The 19,159-nt window shown below is 45.1% G+C and overlaps 1 protein-coding gene across 9 annotated transcripts in view; it reads left to right on the forward strand.

The window, feature by feature from the left end:
* Positions 1-19,159, forward strand: part of LOC147609119 (uncharacterized) — a 38,585-nt gene that overhangs the window by 15,316 nt on the left and 4,110 nt on the right. For 5 of the 9 annotated variants that reach the window (XM_086788499.1, XM_086788500.1, XM_086788503.1 and 2 more), the window contains one exon: positions 2,738-2,827. In XM_086788499.1, coding sequence (XP_086644625.1) covers positions 2,738-2,827 — 90 coding nt within the window. Of the gene's footprint in view, positions 1-2,511; positions 2,552-2,737; positions 2,828-19,159 lie in introns of all 9 variants that reach the window. The other 4 variants (XM_086788494.1, XM_086788497.1, XM_086788496.1 and 1 more) reach the window with 1 other exon arrangement.

A 19,159-nucleotide genomic window follows, 5' to 3' on the forward strand; every position in this document is an offset into this window, starting at 1 on the left:
CAAAGAGAAACACTGTCAAGAGAGTGTTTCTCAATAACTCACAAGAACTAAAAACAGTGGAAAACCAAATCTAGATGTATCTGATCTAGCTGTTGGATCCGAAAGTGATGCCTTTGAGCCTGTGGGAAAGATAAAACAAGTCCCTAAGGAAATATGACATCCTGCACAGGGCATATTCCTTTAATAGACAAGAAATAAGATGGTCAAAGTGTTGTAATCGTTAGTGGAGTAGCAAAAGCTCTACTCTAGTGGATATTTTCATGCCTCAATGAATTCCCTATTTGTGGAGGCCTTCCAGACCAATCATAGTAACATGAAATGTTTCGTCCGTTTCGTCATTTCGAAGGTTTCGTTTCGTTTTGTTTCGTCTGCTTTGGACGAAACACAAAGGTTTCGAAATGACACTTCTTATATACACATACCAATTTTATAACATAGCCAACAAAAAGATGAAGATGCACTTTTTTGGGACTAGTGGGTATGAAATTCATGATTTTGGGAGTAGGTTTTTTGGTATTTTCAAAATTTGGGCAAGAAAAGGAGAGAAAGAGAGGAGGAAAGAAACAAATTGAAAGGGAAGAGGAGAAAAGGGAATGAGGTGAGAAGAAAAGGAGAGAAAGTTGGAAGGCAAGAAAAGGAGAGAAAGAGGAGGAGGAAAGAGGAGGGAAGAGGAGGGGTGGACTGTGGAGGAGAAGAGAAAAAGAAGTAAAGGGAAGAGGAAGAGGAGGCGTGAAGGAGAAGAAGTGAAGGAGTGAAGAGGACTGGATGAGGAGAAGAGGTGGAGCAACAGGCTGCAGCCGGGAAGAAGCGTGGGATGCGTGAAGTGGCAAATGGGCAGCAATAGGGGAGAATACGATGGCAAAAATCGCATTTGCAAAAAAGAAAAAACCTTCTGCCCATTTTTTTTAACCTCACTTTACATTTGGTTGAAACACCGTTTCATGGGCAAGTTTCATTTTGTTTGGAAATGCTTTGTGCCAGAAACGTTTTGTGCTGTTTCGAGAGGGCGAAACACGTTTTTATGTTACTATGAGATCAATGCAGATATTGTAGCACTTCTTTCTAGTCAACAATCAATCTGCTTGTGTATGGGCAGCCAAGAATCTTGCCGTGCACATATCCAAATAGTATATCCTGATATTGTAATTGCCATTTGCCAAATGAGCATGTTTGAAACTTTGTACACATTGCTGCTACCATGTAAAAAAAGTATGTAGCAACGTTGCTTTTCTTGCCAATACATGGAAATGAATATTAGGAACATATAGTTCACCATGCATTTTGGGTGAACATACCCTCTCATAACTTAAAAGTCTTAGTGCTTTGTCGTCCATAATACTTTTATTTTTTGTGATATAAAACCAACGATCTGTTTTTTTTTACCATATCAGAAGCGGCAAGAAAAACTGAATGTATGCCATGAGAATAGATTGCACAATTCTAAGCTGCACATGAAGAGGCCAAGTATATGATTGCGAGTAATCTAATTTTTCTTGCACTTTTTGAATGATCCATTCAAAGCCATGTCCATCCTAATGGATATCCCAAGTGCCGAACATGATGGCAATCACGAGAGAGAGAGAGAGAGAGAGAGAGAGAGAGAGAGAGAGTGCACAACTTGAATGGTACTCATATGAAAGAATGAAGGACCCAAGTACATGCTTTTATAGGCACTAAGACCTTTGTCTTTTGACCCTAAACCTAAATAAGGTGTGTTCACAGCACAAAGGACACTAGACTAGACTCCAGACTCTAACTCCGAAATATCCAACCAATCCCCCTTCGGAGTGATGGTCGAGTTGCATGCATTGCCTTTGATAGTCCCGTACACCAACATTAGCAGACACAAGACGTGTTCCCGCTTCAGATTTAGAGGCCAGTAAGCGTGGCTCAAAGGCTGTGAGCGTGGCACAAAAGGCGTAGACTCTAGAGGCTCAACAAAGCGTGGTTCAGAGGCTTAACAAGCATGAACTTGGCGAAAGACTCAGAGGTCAGGTCCTGCCTTGGGCAACAAAGACAGCCTAGATCGGCATACCAAAACAATCCCCCCCTCGCCTAAAGGAGGGGCAAAAAGGGTACGATGGAGAGGAGCCTTTTATAGAAATAAGGCATTACAACATTTTCCCATGATACCCTTTCAGCTGCAATCATATGTGATTGACCACGGGTGTTGTCATTAGACAATGGCAAATTATTAAAGTGTGCACATAGAAATGCATTTGCTAGCCATGGATGCTGCAAAAGTTTGTGCCAAAGCTTAGCTCTTTGGGATGTTTGACCAGCACACAATCTCCAGAAAAAGTATTCAAGCAGCCCTCCCCATCTCTGCCCCCCCACAAGCCAAGCACACATACACGCACAAGCACACATGTACATGCACGCGTGTGCACACACACACATACATGTAGGCACACTGCATAAGGATGGATTCAAGCATGCTATACAGCTATTCTTTGACACATATGCATGGGCATTTTTATCTTTAATTTTCTGGCGTTTACTTCCTGTCAGGACTCACTGGAAAGGTGGCATTTTGATGTAAAAACTTATGGTGCTTTCCGTCCTCTTTATTTTCTGTACTATGTCTCAAAGAAGTTTATATTCCTTATTTTTTGAAAGTTTGCAAGGTGTATTTTGGATCTTCCTTTAGGATTTTGTTTCTGAAGCACAGATAGTTTTTAAGATGACGATTCTGTTTTTAATGTTTTGATTCTTTTTTAACACATGTAACATGCAGATGCTTGTTGGAGAGGAAAATATTGCCATTATTGCCATGCATTTATTGAACGCTATGATCATCACTGTGCTGCTGTTCAAAACTGTATTGGTAAGCTTGTGAGGGGAAACCGCTAGTGAATTTCAGATACTTTTTTTTTTCCTTTTCTTCTTAAAGGAGTCTTCTAATAAAGCAAAAAGAAAAGTAAAGAGTCAATGAAGGATTCATGAAGTCTTCTTGAAATGTGATCACTACTGGTGGGGAGAGAAAGAAAGAAAGATATATTGATGCCTTCAAAAGACCCATAGGGTCTATGAGACCAAAATAGTAGTACAATGTGTCCATGATGAATCCTGAACCATTGAAAAGAAAAGAAAAACTGTGCGAAACTAGCTACGTAAGCAAAAGTATCCATGTGCTGCGACATGGTGACAATGTGTGGTCATAAAGTGATTACTTCCTCCTCCAAAATAGAATGCAAAACAGCTATTGTTGGGTATTTCGGAGCTCCATGTGTGTGTACCATCCTGTGTGTGTCCACTGTCCATCCTGTTTGTGTACCCGCTTGTGTCTGTGTGCGAACAACCCGAAAAAGGGTTGTGTGCGTGTGAGAATAATCTTATTCATGTGTTGGTATGTGTGAACATCTGCTTAGATGTGAACACCCCCTTAAATCTGGACAAGAAAAGTTGCCACATGTCATTAGGTTTGTGTGTGTGTGACATGTGTCCTATGTATGTGTCAAAAGATAAGGCTACTTTTTGGCCTACAAAAATCATGTACTTGGTATAAGCTTTAACACAATTAATCCAAGCTTTATTAAGTGGTGCAAATACTATTCCTCTAAGAGCCTCGATTCTCTCTCTCTCTCTCTCTCTCTCTCTCTCCATCCCCTCCCCCACTCATTGTACTTATTGCACACCCAGATACAGCTTTTTAGTTCAGTATTTTTTCATTTTGTTGGGATGACAGAGGATACCCCATACAGGTACACCGATTTGTCTCATAGGCCGAGTTCGGTCTTTTGGAAGACGTTAATAAAATCTTTCTTTCTTTCTTTCTTTCTTTCTCTCTCTGCACACAGCATGGAAATCTTCCATCCCCCATAGCTGCTCATCGCGTGTATACGGCAGCTACAGCTCCTTCAGTTGGTATTAGAGCCTACTTCTCGTCGCATCTTCTATGCTTGCTGCTGATGCTGCCTAGATCTGCTGCAACTACCTAATATGCTGCTGCCGTCTGTTGATGCCTTCATTGTGTCTTGCTGACAGTGCCGCTGTGCCTTCAAAGACAACAAGTGGCAGCTCGAACAAGCGCAAGTCAGAAAGAAGGCAGCGCTGGTCACTGCCATGGGATGTGCCAAACTGCCCTCTGAAAGTGTCACCATCTTGCTGCCGACCATGGTGTACATCCCTCGGCTGCTACGCTTCACCCCTGTTCTGTGCATCTCCTGCACGGTGCTTGCAGACCCGTTGACCACTGCCCATCGTGTATGTTGTGGTGATCCGTGTCTGAACCGTGTGCTACTTGGCCTTTCAGCTCTCGGCACCAGTACCTGTGACTGCAAACGTCAGCATAATCATCAATTTTGCCCTTTGTACCTGGCTGAGCTGCTGCGTCGTGCCCGGGCTCGACGACACAGTGCCCTGGGAAGGCTTACCTGAGTCCCCTTGTTTTTCAAACCTCTCCTTCGGCTGCCATCTTTTCCGTGTGGGTTGCCTCTCCTATAGCTCTATTCTCTGTGCTTGTTCTCAGCCACATCATCAGCATCAACATCGTCAGAACTTGCAGAAAATTTGGGTTTTTCAAATCAAGGTGATAATTCTCTAATTTTTTTTTTCGTACACACCCGGGGCCCACTCAAGTGGGTGGAGCCGATTTCCCCTTCCAACAATTAGCCAGTTATCATGGCATTCAATTAATTTGGGGATCTCAGCAAAATTGATCCATTAACATCAAATTGAAGCCTCTGCAAACCCTAAAAAATTGGGGTTGTTGGACATTGCCCTTTTCCCCGGGTCTAAAATGATTGGCCAAGCATCAATAGCTTGGCACCAGCCCTGGCACCTGCAAATGCCATCTGTTGTAGGGGGAATCTAATCTCGTATCAATATTTATGTTTTTATGTGTGAGTGCCATGGGTCTTGTGCTTGGGTTGTCCCTCGAAAAAGATTTGTAATAAGTGTTCATCATGTATGTCAGTTTTTTTTTGTGTGTTTGTATTGCCTTGTGTTATAAAAGGCTCCAATACTTCAATTTATCCTTGTTTAGGTTGAGGGGGGTTGCATGTGGACATGTGGTAAGTATTGGTCAAATTGCATTAATTTATCTCTTAGGACTTAGTGTTAATTCATAAGTGAGTATATTCACACTTCAATAAGTTTTGGGCGACCAAAGCTCACTTATAAATTATGACCAACCTGTGTACACACACGTTGAAGTCCCGAGGTGGTCGCAACTCAGTGTCTAGGTGCCCAAGCCTTATCTGATTTTCTAAGAGACTGATGTAAGTGAAAGTCATGAGTGGTCAAGCTCTTTTGGCACCTGTTTCCTAGACCTCTGAGTCTCTGTACGTCCATGCTTGTTAAGCCTCTAAGCCATGCTTGTTGAGCCTCTGAGCCTTTTGTGCCAAGCTCAATGGCCTCTGAACCACACTTACTAGCCTCTGAGTTTGTAGCAAGGAACATGTCTTGGATGGAGTATTAGTGTGGTGTTGAGGCCAAATCACCGTGGTTATTGAAGGTTGTCTCAAGTCACTCCACCATCTCTTTGAAGGGGGGTTTGTCGAGTATTTCAGAGCTCCCTCTGTGTGTCGATCTTGTTTGTGTACCCGCTTGTGTTTGTGAGTGAACAGCCCCTAAAAGGGTAATGTGTGTGAGAGCAATCTTATTCATGTGTAGGTGTGTGTGACCACTTGCTCCCCTTAAATCTGGACAAAATAAGTTGCCACATGTCATTAGGCTTGTGTGTGTATGACGTGTCCTACGTATGTGTCAAAAGATAAGGCTACTTTTTGGCCTACAAAAAGCATGTACTTGGTGTAAGCTTTATCACAATTAATCCAAGCTTTATTGAGTCGTGCAAATACTCTCTCTCTTGGAGCCTTGATTCTCTCTCTCTCTCTCTCTCTGCACACCATGGAAATTTTCCATCCCCCATAGCTGTTCATCGCGTGTATATTGCAGCTACAGCTCCTTCAGCCATAACATCTCCCCTCTGTGGTGGGAGCTTGCCATGTTGTCGAAGGAGATTCTAGGTTTGCAGCTGCCGGGTGGAGGGATGATCCACAATATCAAGCATGGGGCTAATGAGAATGGCCGAGAGGTCTCCGTCAGCTACATCATGTGGAAAGGTAGCTTGATGGTGATGGAGATTAAGTGTCTACTAAAGACTGAATGGGCCTATGAGACCAAAGTGATACAATAATGTCCATGGCATATCTCATCATGGAAGGGAAAATAAAATATAACAAGTCAAAACTCTCTCAATGGTTGTGTGTGTGTGTGTGAGAGAGAGAGAGAGAGAGATTAAGCGTCTACTAAAGACTGAATGGGCCTATGAGACCAAAGTGATACAATAATGTCCATGGCATATCTCATCATGGAACGGAAAATAAAATATAACAAATCAAAACTATCTCACTGGAGTGATGCAAAACTCTCCATGGAAATCTCATCATGAAATACAAGGAATATGAAACATCTGAGGAGCATCAGCCCCCAATAGACGGTATACCACTCTCCACAATATCAAGCATGGGGCTAATGAGAATGGCCGAGAGGTCTCCCTCAACTACATCACGTGGAAAGGTAGCTTGATGGCGACGGAGCATGTACTGGATCTCGAGTTGATGAGGGGATCGTGGATGGCATCCTGGGTGGTCACAGGCGCACATAGGAAAGCGGAGGCCCTGTCCGACGTAACTCCTATCGGGCGAGGGGTCCCCAACAACCCGAGGTGGGTCCATAGGATCCACTATATTGGTGTCCTTTGTTAGACATCATCCCCTTGCTGTTGGCTTCCTGTGTGGTGTCCTATTTTAGCCTTTAGGGCTGACCATGTTAGCTAGAGGGGCTGGTCACCCCTCACATCATTTACCCACCTATTTTCTCATTTTATGGAGTCATGGCATTTATCCCTAGTCGCGAGCTGGTCGGCTACCTCTACATGGGCATATATATAGCCGGGCATACCCTCCCTCATTTTCATTGCATTGCTTGCTTTGTGCCTCTTGCATGCCTTATTGCCTTTGCATATTGGCTTGTTGTAATCCCTCACATAAGAGGTCTTCTTCCCCTCTTGCTCGGGACTTGTATTCTTGTTTGGTGATATTGATAGCAGGTATACACCTCGAGTAGAGGGATTCCAGTGTGGGAGTCAGCATACAGGAGGACCACACGCCAGGGTACCTCGAGAGGGTCGGGGGGAGTAGCAGTTCTATTCAGACGGGAGCTACAGGGGAGACTGAGAGTGGTAGCACAGGATCCAGAGGCCAGATACATGTGGATCAGCTTACAGCTCTCACAAGACAGGGTTATATACATAGCCCTATGTTACTTTCCTCCATCAGGATCCTCATATGTCATTACAGAGGACATGCCACAGGAGGAGGAGACAGGAGCCTCGCCATACACTTGTCTGTCAGAGGAGATTATGCATTATTCTACACTAGGGGAAGTATTTCTTACGGGTGACTTCAATGCCCACACACAGAGCAGATAGTGTGAGGTGTATGACTATGATGACACGGAGATCCTCCACCCTGTGGATCCAGAGGAGATAGGGGCTAGTCGGGCATCAGAGGACACTGGACCAGACAGAGGACATTATGGGGACCAATTACTAGAGTTGGGAGCCAGGCATCGTCTCGTTATTTATAACGGGATGCTACAGTGACCGGGATCAGGAGGGCTGACATGCTTCCCACATGGGGGTAGTAGTAGACTACATTATGGGGTCTTTGGAGGCATCATAGCTTGTCACCTCATTCTCCATCCCACCTCGTCCTATTGGGGCAGATCATACATACTTGGCATTTTCACTAGCCGGATCACCGGTATCACCAGCCCCCCACATACCGACGCCACACACTACCATCTACTTCACACATGACATGGCAGACATATACACTGGCAGAGTAGAGGATGGGCTTCTACTCATGGATCCCTTGGCACCTATGGATACCATTACAGCCCAGCTGGCATCACTCGTACACAGCTGCATTACAGAGCTTCCCACATCGTGTCCACTCAGGAGAGCCTGCGAGGTCTGGGACTATGCCCCAGAACAGATGGTATGATGACGAGTGCAGAGCCCTATACTCACGGCTCCGCATACAGAGAGCCTTGGGAGCCATCACAGAGCAGGAGTCGAGGAGAGAGATGAGGAGACTTACTCGCGGCAAAAGTTGGGCCTTCGCAGAGATACAAGAGCTAGAGATCTTCCATTTCTTCATGAGTAGAGATAGCCCTATCTCATGGCGGCACTTCAGAGAGCCCCGGACACCGACACCCATTGCAGACCCACAGACATGGCACACATGCAGAGGGCCTATACCACACCCCACAGCAGCCAGCTATACCTCCGCCACAGGAGCCTCGACCTACCACAGCTAGCTTCTTTACCCACTCGATGGTAAAGGAAGCTATCCGCCGCCTACAGCATGGACGGGCCGCCGACCATATGGGCCTACAGGGTGAGCATCTCATATATGCAGTAGATTCTTTGGCTCCTTTTCTTGCACACCTGTTTAACAGGGCACTAGCAGAGGGTTTGCCTGCAGAGTGGATGATGCACACCATTGTGCCGATCCACAAAACAAGGGATATGCTCGATCCGAGCAACTATAGGACGGTTATGGTTGGCCACGTGTTGGCCAAACTCTATGGTGCAGTGTTGGAGCAAGAGCTTAGCTTATATGCTGAGCGAGCAGGTTTTGGCTCATCAGGGCAGGCAGACTTCAGGAGAGCTTTCTCTACCACTGACCATGTATTCACTTTGAGATGTATGATTGATCAGGCCAGAGTGAAGAAGAGAAAGCTCTATTGCTGCTTTGTGGATTTCCGCAAGGCATTTGACACAGTACCACGAGAGAGGCTCTTTCAGCGCCTGCAGTCTCTTGGCATACCAGCAGATATGACATGGGGCATCTATGCATTATATGAGCAGGTTTTTGGGTGAGTCAGATGCCCAGGAGGTATGTCCGAGACTATTGCTAGCACCATTGGTGTGAAGCAAGGATGCCCACTTTCCCCCACGCTATTTGGGTTATACATTGTTGAGGTGGCTGACTTCATTACACAGGGAGGCCGAGATGGAGTTGATCTAGTAGGTACCTCAGTACATATTATGCTTTATGCTGATGATATTGTATTAGTGTCTGAGTCTCCAGGAGGTCTACAGCAGCATCTACATGCACTCGATGATTTCTGCACACAGAGGGGTCTTACTGTGAACTTTGGGAAAACCAAGGTTATGGTCTTTCATACATCGAGACAGTGCAGGAGTCAGCTGACATTCACTCTCGCAGGACGCCAGGTGGAGGTGGTGACATCATATGTGTACCTAGGGGTTACCTTCTCTGCAGCAGCCACATGCTTCACCATGGGTTCAGCAGCCAGAGCTAGATCGACACGGGGATATGCAGCATTGGCTATGCTAGAGAGACAGTGCCACCACGCGCATTTTCAAGAGCCCCGGACGAAGGGGTGGCTATTTGACACATTAGTCACACTGGCACTGATGTATGGAGCAGCGGTATGGGCGCCAGGCCTTGCTACCCATTGGTGGACACAGATAGAGAGACCACAGGTCCTCATGATGGCACGCATGATACGCAGCAAACCGTCAGTACCTCATGGCATTATCCGAGCAGAGTTTGCTGCGCCTCCTATGATGGTAGAGGCCATATTCTAGACTATATGCCTGCTAGACAGATTCAGAGAGATGCCACAGGACAGATTGTCATACAGAGCTTTTGAGGCATCTAGACAGCTGGCTGAGGCAGGAGACAGAGGATCATGATATGCACAGGTCACACATTGGTTCTCACAGCATGGCCTAGACATGGATCATCTACCACCATTCCAGTATGACAGGGATGCACCACATATCCGTCTCTCTCATAGTGAGAGGAATAGAGTATTGAGACAGGACCTATGGCAGCTCTATACACGAGAGACATGGATATCGCCTACACAGCCTCTTCCACCAAAGATGCTATACTAAAACGATCACTTCATGAGTATCATTGATGATGGATTTATAGAGAGGCCTAGATACATGGAGGGCTTTTTACCACACGGCTCCCAAGTGGCTATTGGTCAGCTTAGAGTTTTATCACATCGATTGGAGATCGAGACTGGCAGAGCAGCACGGATCCCTCGAGAGGAGAGGGTATGCAAATTCTGCAGAGAGGTGGAGAGTGAGGAGCATTATGTATGCAGATGCAGAGCATATACAGCCATCAGAGAGAGATATCCCATTTTATTTAGAGAGCCACATTCCCTACGCCAGATCTTTGAGGCAGCAGACCAGCGCATACTGGGGAGATTCATTCTAGACATACAACGTCACAGAGAGACATCATTACAGGCTCAGACAGCACTAGAGGGGGGACGACAGACATAGATTACTACATTTTTTCAGAGGTCCATCCCACTCCCAGCCCCTACATAGCAGGGAATTACTCTCCAGAGAGCAGAGACACTCAGAGCCCACAGGAGACAGAGGACACCTGGCTTTCGGACACCACGCCTATACCAGAGAGAGATGACAGAGATCAGAGCTCAGTTTCACAGAGAGGGTGCGGAGCGACTGGCCGCTTCAGAGCAGACCCAGGCATGTTCTTCAGGGAGCTGTGGACACCCCCTTCATTGATGTATACCATTTTATACCCCCAGTATGATACAGGATGGAGCTAGCTAGGTTGCATATCATGATTGTATACTCCATGCATATAGCTTTGCATTCTTCTAGTGGTATAGCTCCATCCCCTCCCCCCCACTCATTGTACTTATTGCACACCCAGATTCAGCCTTTTTTTTTTAGTTCAGTACTTTTTCATTTTGTTGGGATGACAGAGGATACCCCACACAGGTACACTGATTTGTCTCATAGGTCGAGTTCGGTCTTTTGGAAGACGTTAATAAATCTTTCTTTCTTTCTTCTGTGTTTCCACTTTCCATGTTCCGCTGAGCATTCTACAATAGTATCAGAGCGTTGGTGACTCGCAGTGTTGGATGCTCCCTCCTCTCCCTCTTGTGTTTTTTTTCTCAGTTTTGCTACCGGACAGTCTGCCTCTTCCAGGCGCTTCTCCACTGTAGTTTGTGGTCATCCATCATCAGTTTTGACCCCTGAGACCCCCTGTATAGCTGTTGGCCTGCTCTGTTTTAGGGCAGCAGCATTGCTGGTGTTGCTTTTGTCATCTACAGGTGGTTTGCAGGCGGTTTGCCGATTGGTTTATTTGAGGCTTGGTGGTACCTTTCACTTTTGCGTTTCCAGAATCTGCCCTATCTACTGTCCCTTTTACCTCTGCGTATTCAGATTTGCACCCCTGTTTTGCTGCGTTTTCTGGACTGATTTTGCTGGTAGCTCTACCTTCATTTGGGCTTCTTCAGTTGGACCCGAAGGTACCTTCTCTTCAGCACAACTCGTTGTTGAGAAACACGGATCCAACTCTCCTAAACAAAAGACATCTACTTGCTCAATGGCACCACATTTCTCAACACCCCCCTCCTTGGTGCCATATTTCTTATAGGCTACTGTGAGGTGGTTGGATGTGTGGTTTACAAATACTTCACCTCTCCTTAATGTAGGTGGTAGGTGGATTGACATTTTAGCTTGAACATGGGACATCTCTCCCCCTGGGTGCTTTGATTAGCTACTCTTAGGTGATCAGGAATGTTTACATTTGCATCACTTTCCTTAGGTGCTCTTTGGCTACTCATAGGTGATAAAGCGTGCTTACAAACACATAGAGTTGCCTACTCATTTGGTGGCTTACAACATATGAATTGATAAGGTTAGGGTAGTGGTTGGTAGCTCCTTTGTTGCTCAGTGCTTCTACTTGCTTGAGATCTCCTTGCTTTAGCTTGATGAAGATCTCTTGTTGCTTCCTTCATGCTTCATGTTGATGTTGTGTCCTTCTTTTTCTTCTTTGCATTGTTGGATGCTTCTTGGCTCTTGGTCTTTGAAGTTTGCTCTTTGGCTTGACTCTTGGCTCTTTGACAACCCCTTTGGTGTGGACTTGATGCTCTTTGACTCTTATGCTTGATGCTCTTTGACTCTTATGCTTGATGCTTGCTGATTGAGTTTCACTTTCTTAAGTGCCTTTGATGCATTATGTGTGGATGCCGTGGTTTGCAATGTGGTCATCTCATGCACTTGTGCTTTTGGCATGCTTAGGATAATGAATTGTGCATCTATGCTGTGCTTTGTGAGATGCTTTGGATGTGTATGTACATGTGTGCCTTTTTGTGCTTTCTCAAGAATGTTACTCTTTCCCAATGAGTTTACTCATGCACTTGGTGCTTCTTGCCATGATGCGGTCTCACTAACAAGCTTTTGTTTTGCTATGTTAGCAATGTCTAATCTCGTACAAGATTGGCAATAAAAAACTTTTGATTTCTTTCAACGATTTGACGCAGTGCAAAAGAAAGATTTGGAAAATTGTTTTTGCTTGTGATGATAATGCTTGAGTGCCCAAGAGAAAACAGGTGTGAACACCTCCTGTGTGTAAGGCGAATGGGAACAAGCTCTTATGTATAGAGCTTTTGTGTGTGAACACACCCTTACAAAAGTCTCTTTACACCTTAGATTAATTAATTAATTAATTATTATTTAAACCTTATCGCCTTTGTTTGTTGCCGAACGTTGTGGTGCTTGAGGAAATCACAGTTGTGGCGCTTCTGCAAGTTCTTTGTTTGGTGAAAGTCATGACGCTGCTGCTGATGATGCTTGCTTCTCAATTTTCGCTGCGACTTCTTGCTGATGTGTCAGTGCTGCCCCTCTCCACTGCTAGTCGCCATGGTGCTGTTTTCCTTCTTTTGTGAGCACGATGATAAGAGGCCGGCAGAGACGTGGAGGGTGAAGCTGCACTTGTTGTAGGCGGCTAGCTTTCTTGCTGTGCAGAAGTTGACCCGATGCACCAAGCTTTGATTTGTGGTCTATTCAATGCCTATTTAGGTGATATTGGAGCAAATGAGCACTCTGGAATGCAACGCAGAAAACCAGTGCAGAAAACAGGCAAAACTATGTAAAAACAGCCCTTCCTCGTACTGGAGTGGGTGCCTAGAGATAGGAATCACCTTCTTGACACAGTCGTGGATAAGATGAGATTTAGGTGCTTAATGAGAAGTGAGGTGATTAGTGACTAATGAAGTGCAGATTGAGCTAATTGGAGTTGAGAGAGTGATGTGGGCTTGAATAGAGAGCATAACTTTGCTCTGATACCATGTTGAGAAACACAGATTGAGCTCTCCTAAACAAAAGACATCTACCTAATCAAAAGCTAATCCTACACTAATGACAATGCTAATACTAATCTAAGGTGGATCAAAGTGAAGTGTGCTAATTAAGATGCACTCTAGTACAATTAGACGCAAAGATGAATTAACTTGGATACATAAAGAGACTTGAGATAAGTGCAAGTGATATGTTCATTGCTTGAAAATGGTCTCCTTTTATATGAGGAGGTACACCTGTTGGCTTGCACATCAATGTGGGATAATTCCCTTTGCTCTTGCTTGGCTACTCATACTCACTCTCTATCTTTTCCTTGTGCTCAATGGCACCACATTTCTCAACACTCGCTGCCAATCCTCATTATATAAATTTGGCTTCCAGAAGGCTGGTCCATACATCAAGGTTGGAGAGAGAGCGAGAGAGAAAGCAAGAAAGAAAGTTGTATTAATGTCTTCAAAAGGCCAAAATGACCTATGAGACCAAAATGTTTCATCATGACAATGGAATACATCATCATGGTACTGAAAGTAAAACTAAAAGAAAATATACGTGAAAAAAATCAAAGAGCCTCAAGCTCTAGCGTCAACCAAGAATATCTCGCATAGGGCGCTGCAATATGGTACCCAGTGTAGTGAGGCTGATAGGGTAGGAGAAAGTCCTGTGGTGGTGGGAAATGATGGCTCTGATCCTCATGAGGTGACGTGAGCGTGAGAGAGAGAGAGAGAGAGAGAGAGAGAGAGATTTTTATGTCTACAAAAGACCCAAATGGTCTATGAGAGCAAATGTAATACATGTGATATGTGGGTATTGTATGCCACCATAACATGTAAGGATAAAAACATCTACCAGTCGAGTGCTAGTAGTGTGTTCTGGCTCTGTGTCCCCATACAACTTGAAAAGCTACTCAACAAACTGTCGCGCCAATTCAGTTGCCTTCACTGTCACTTTTGGTGCCATCTTCGTCGATTTGTCTATCACCACCCAAGCCTCTGTTGGTCTGTGGCAAACCTACAATGAAGTCTATGGAAATACTCTCCCATTTACCTCCTAGGATCTCTAGAGGATGTAACATACCTCCAGCCCTAAGGCGTTCAGCTTTATTCACTTGACATTGACGACACTTTACCACATAGTCATGAACATACGCCTTTATCTTAGGCCAGTAGAACGTCTGTTCTACTAAATCATAGGCTCGTTGTACCCCACTCTAGGAGTGCCGTGACATTCATATTGGATCCTCTTCCTAATCTCAACGTTATCCAGTACACAAACCTTCTCATTCCGGAATAGCAATCCATTCTGAATAAGCAAGTGACCACCTACCACACTCATGGATGGCATGACTCCAAAGTCTCCATCTAAATTTATGGAGCTCCCTGCTTGGACCTGTTGCCAATATCGACCAAAATGACTTTTGGTCTCACATAGTCCTCTCAGAGAGTCATAAAGGTCAGCCCTAATCTCGGTGAAGCTCAAAAAGTTCACCTCCTCAATTCTACTCAAGGCATCCGCTACTCTATTCATGCTACCCTTTCGATACTTTCATCTCCATATCAAAATCTTGCATCAACTCATCCCAGTGCGTCTTCCTCCCCCTCAACTCAGGTCTATCACATATGTACTTAATTGACTCATGGTTGGTCAGCATAACAAACTTGGTTCCATAAAGATAATGTCGCGAAGTTTTTAGAGCGTGTATAACCGCATTCGGCTCTTTCTCGTGAGTGTGCCATCTGACTTGGGTATCGTCAAGCTTCTTGCTTTCAAATGCCACATGTTGGCCATCTTGGAACAATGTTGTGCCTAACGCGGAATCACTAGCATCAATCTTGACCACAAATGGTTTGCTAGGATCTGGCAAGGCCAATTGTCATGTGCATCACTGATGCCATGGACATTTCCAGGGCTAGATCCAGAAGAGGCAAGCAGATAAAGACTAAGAACTCATAGAAGATGGACATGGAGCAGGGTTTGGACCATAGCATGGATCGGAAGGCTGTCGGCTGCAAGAAAAGGGATGCGGGCTGCTAAAGGAGCTGTCGGCTGAAGCCATCAGAGAGGATTGGGCAGCAGGCGCATCAGTGACAAGGACAAGCAGTCGGCTGAATTAAAGGGGGCTTTAATGAGCATGTAACTGGCCGACCAGCAGTCGGCCAGTTCATCATTTATCCCAAGGCCTATAAAAGGGCCCCCTTGCTCCTTGTTTTATTCATTCCACCCACTAGGGGTGTGGGTCACTTAGAGGTCCCATAGGGGACAGAATTTAGGGTTAGGAACCTTTTTATGAAGGCAGCCCATGGCTGCAAAGATCTGTACCTTTTTTGTACATAGTATATACTGAATTTCCAGCACTTCTCACTCTCTCTCTCTACTCTCTCTCTACCTGCGTTTTTGCATCATGGTGCGTTTTTGCATCAGAAGGTCTTCAAGAGTGTTTAGGGCTGAAAGAAGACTACCCAGAGCTTCCGCGCGTTACATTGGTATCAGAGCATCAGGCTCAGCAAAGCTAAACACTGATTCAGTCCCAGATGATGAGCATCATGGTGCGTTTTTGCATCAGAAGGTCTTCAAGAGTGTTTAGGGCTGAAAGAAGACTACCCAGAGCTTCCGCGCGTTACACCAATACATGTACTTCCTTCACTTCAAACTTGAGAGCTCGAAAGCCTCATCAAGCTTCTCATTCCAAGAGATTGGGCTATTGGACTTACGTCCTCTACCTTTAAAGAGGTTCGTAAAAGGTACAATTAATTGTGAATAATCCCTAGACGGTGAATCCCAAAAAATGCTCAAAGTTGCTTCACAGTTTGAGGAACTGGCCAATTCAAAACCTTCTGTATCTGCCCAAGATATATGCTCATCTCGTCTCGAGAAATACGATATCCTAGACATATGAGCTCTCTTTTGAAGAACTCACAACTTCTCCCGTCTCAGAATCTTCAAGACGATTTGGAGCATAGTTCCTATCATAGGTTTCATACACAACATTGGAGCAACGTGTACTCAACCTTTGATTTCTTCCATGATGATTACACTTACCATGAGTTGCATCCATGCCTAACTTTCATTACTCTCCCTTGGCACAACAGTGGAGCGACCTCCATCATGTATTCAACTTTAGCATCTAAACTCTGTCCATATATTAGCCGTCACATAAAGGTGTCATACCCTCCTCTCTCTCTCTCTCTCATAGACCCTTCAGGTTTATAGTAGATGTTGACAAAAGCTTTTCGTTCTTTCCTTGTGTGTGTGTGTGTGTGTGTGTGAGAGAGAGAGAGAGAGAGAGAGAGAGAGAGAGAGAGAGTCTTTTTAACAAATGATTTGTTGAAGCTTATCCAAAGTCACCTCCATCTTCTCATACCCTCTAGCCTTGATTTTAGGTATGAGTCGAAGATTTGCATGTCTATAAACTAGCGTCTCAGCATTTGATGCCTTCAACCTGTTCCTTCTTTTTGTATGTATGAGAGAGAAAGTGCTCCAACTCCTCTCACATGGAGAAGTTGTACTCCCTTGAGAAAGCACACGAATTGCAAGTTGTTGCAATTTGGGAGTACTTGCAGCAAATGCCTTCCGCCACTTGACGACATGATGCATTCTCTTCTCATCTTTTGCGAGTGCACAAGACAAGAGAAGGAAACCCCCTTTGATGTGTATACATGCAACTCATCTGTCAGCACTCCTAGCTCACCCCCGTTATATCCACAATAGCGTTGTATGAGAATCAACCCATCCATTATGAACTGAGAATCAACCCATCCATTATGAACCTCTCCATCAAACTCGTCTCCTTCCTCTCCAAATAGGATGCAATACAAAACTTGCAGCATGTAAGGGGAGAGTGCATCATGTTCCATCGTTCAACACACAAATCCTTTATTTCTCCAAGCTTGGCAACATCAACACCATCCATATTTTGTATCTTCTCTACCATGCGATTTGTGAGCTCATAAATTAGTCCCATTGTTGCTCCCATCCTGTCAGCCAAGCGAAGAATCTTCAAGATTGGGGCAAAAAGCTCCACAATCAACTTGGCATCTTGCCAAAAAGAGCTTCCCAATATGATATACTTGACACTCATTACAGACCACCACTTGGCATTCATGAAGTTGTGAGTACTCCTTGGTACAATTTTCTCCACAACTGACCCATACGTTTCATATGTAGATAGATGGGACATCTTGCCAGAGCTTGTCCTCGTCGCCAGTCCAGGAGACCGCCTCCCGTGTTCCCCCCCCCAAGGTAGGTCTGTAGGACTAAAAACTTTCATATTAAAGCTACAACCCTTGCAAGAGCTTTGATCTAAAACAATAGTCTAAACAGAAGTAATCTTACCTTTAGCCTTGGTCACATGGGCTCCCTTTGACTTTGACTTGCCCTTTGTCTTTGGGGTCGTCCTCATGTGTCCTTGTTGCTAACCACTACGTAGGTTAGTCTCTGAGCGTTAGAGGTCAGTCAATTGTTAGTACTCTTAAAGCCACTTGGAGAAATCATCATACAGCAGCATGTAGGTGTTTGCCATAGCCATAGCTGCATGTGTAGGCATGTTTAGGACCATTGCATAGAAGGGGCCAGCCCTAAGGCCAAGCCCTAAGGCCAGCCCCAAGGCAGCCAAACATGGCCTAGCCTTGCAAGGGGTAGTAAACCCCTAGCCATACAAGGCAGGCTATGCAGTCGGCCAGCCCTTGGTGGCTTAGGTGACTGGGTCAGTCAGTCGGCCAGCACCCGACCAGCTCTACAGCAGCCGATTGGGCATTTATGCCAGTCGTAGGCTTTTACAACAGCTGACAAGGTATTTTCAGCAGCCGACCATCTTCATTAGTAGCTGAATGAGCATTTAATTTAGTCGCGGGATTTTACAACAGGCCGACAGCCCTAACTGGCAACCGACCAGCAGTAGGAGGCCATATATAAGCATGTGCCTCAGTCCCACACAAGTCACTTAGGTATTCAGCAACATACAAGAGCAGTTCAGTATTCCAACTCAACTTCAGGCTATTCAGGAAGCTCCTCTTCACATTCAGCTGGCATATGTGCAGTCCTACAGCTATCTGGACTTGCATCAATGGCCAAAAGAGTCTTCAGCAGAGCCTTGGATTAGGTGGATATGCAGTCGACATATGGTCTTCCTCGTCCTTGCGTTGGGCATTCACATCGCTTGTTTTCTCTAGCATTGTACAACATTCTCCAAAGAATCATATAAGCAAATACTCCTGTTTGCGCCGTGAGGGGGGTGGGGGGGGTTGTATATTTGGGACCCAATATTGTGTCGTCTTCTACATTCTCATTCTCTTCTCTCTCTCTCTATTCTTTAAATTGGATGCCAAAGATTTCCACCACATAAAGGTATAAAGAAGGCCCTGTTGTGCGTTATCATGGTCAAGCTCAGTGCATGTAACAGGTTACCTCTCAGTTTTGTAGAGTTCAGATAGGTGATGGTCTATTATACGGATAGTGCCCATGCTTGTTGTGTGACACAATTTATGTGGCAGCCATTATTCGGACACATGTTTTATATGGCAAGATAGGTGGCCATAGAGTCACTGTCATGATTGACGATGGTGCCATTTACAACTTCCTTAACTACTCGTTGGTTAAGAAGTTGCGTTTACCTGAGACCAAAAGTGACCATAAGTATATGGTCTCGTTAGCTAATGGTCATGATAGCACTGTTTGGGATATGGTGGTCTTAGGAGTGTCACTAGCTATGCAGGATTATGAGGCTATGTTAGATTTTTCAGGTCAGGCATCTAGCTAGAGCGGATGTTTATCTAGGCAAGGAGTGGTTATATAACCTGGTTGTACCCTGAGTTGTAGCTACCAAGATAATAGCCTAGAATTTATGCCTGAGGGAAGATTAGTGAGGCTATCGGGTGAGTGTGAGGTACCAGCTGCACCCCTTATTTCGTCCCCAGAGTTGTGCCGTGCCATCGAGGAGGGGGGCGGGGGGGGGCGCGGGGGGGGGGGGATTTGGGACCCAATATT

The sequence above is a fragment of the Cibotium barometz genome, chromosome 52 (assembly GCF_041138505.1).
Source record: "Cibotium barometz isolate CiBa-2024 chromosome 52, ASM4113850v1, whole genome shotgun sequence".
In the NCBI taxonomy this organism is placed as follows: domain Eukaryota; kingdom Viridiplantae; phylum Streptophyta; class Polypodiopsida; order Cyatheales; family Cibotiaceae; genus Cibotium; species Cibotium barometz.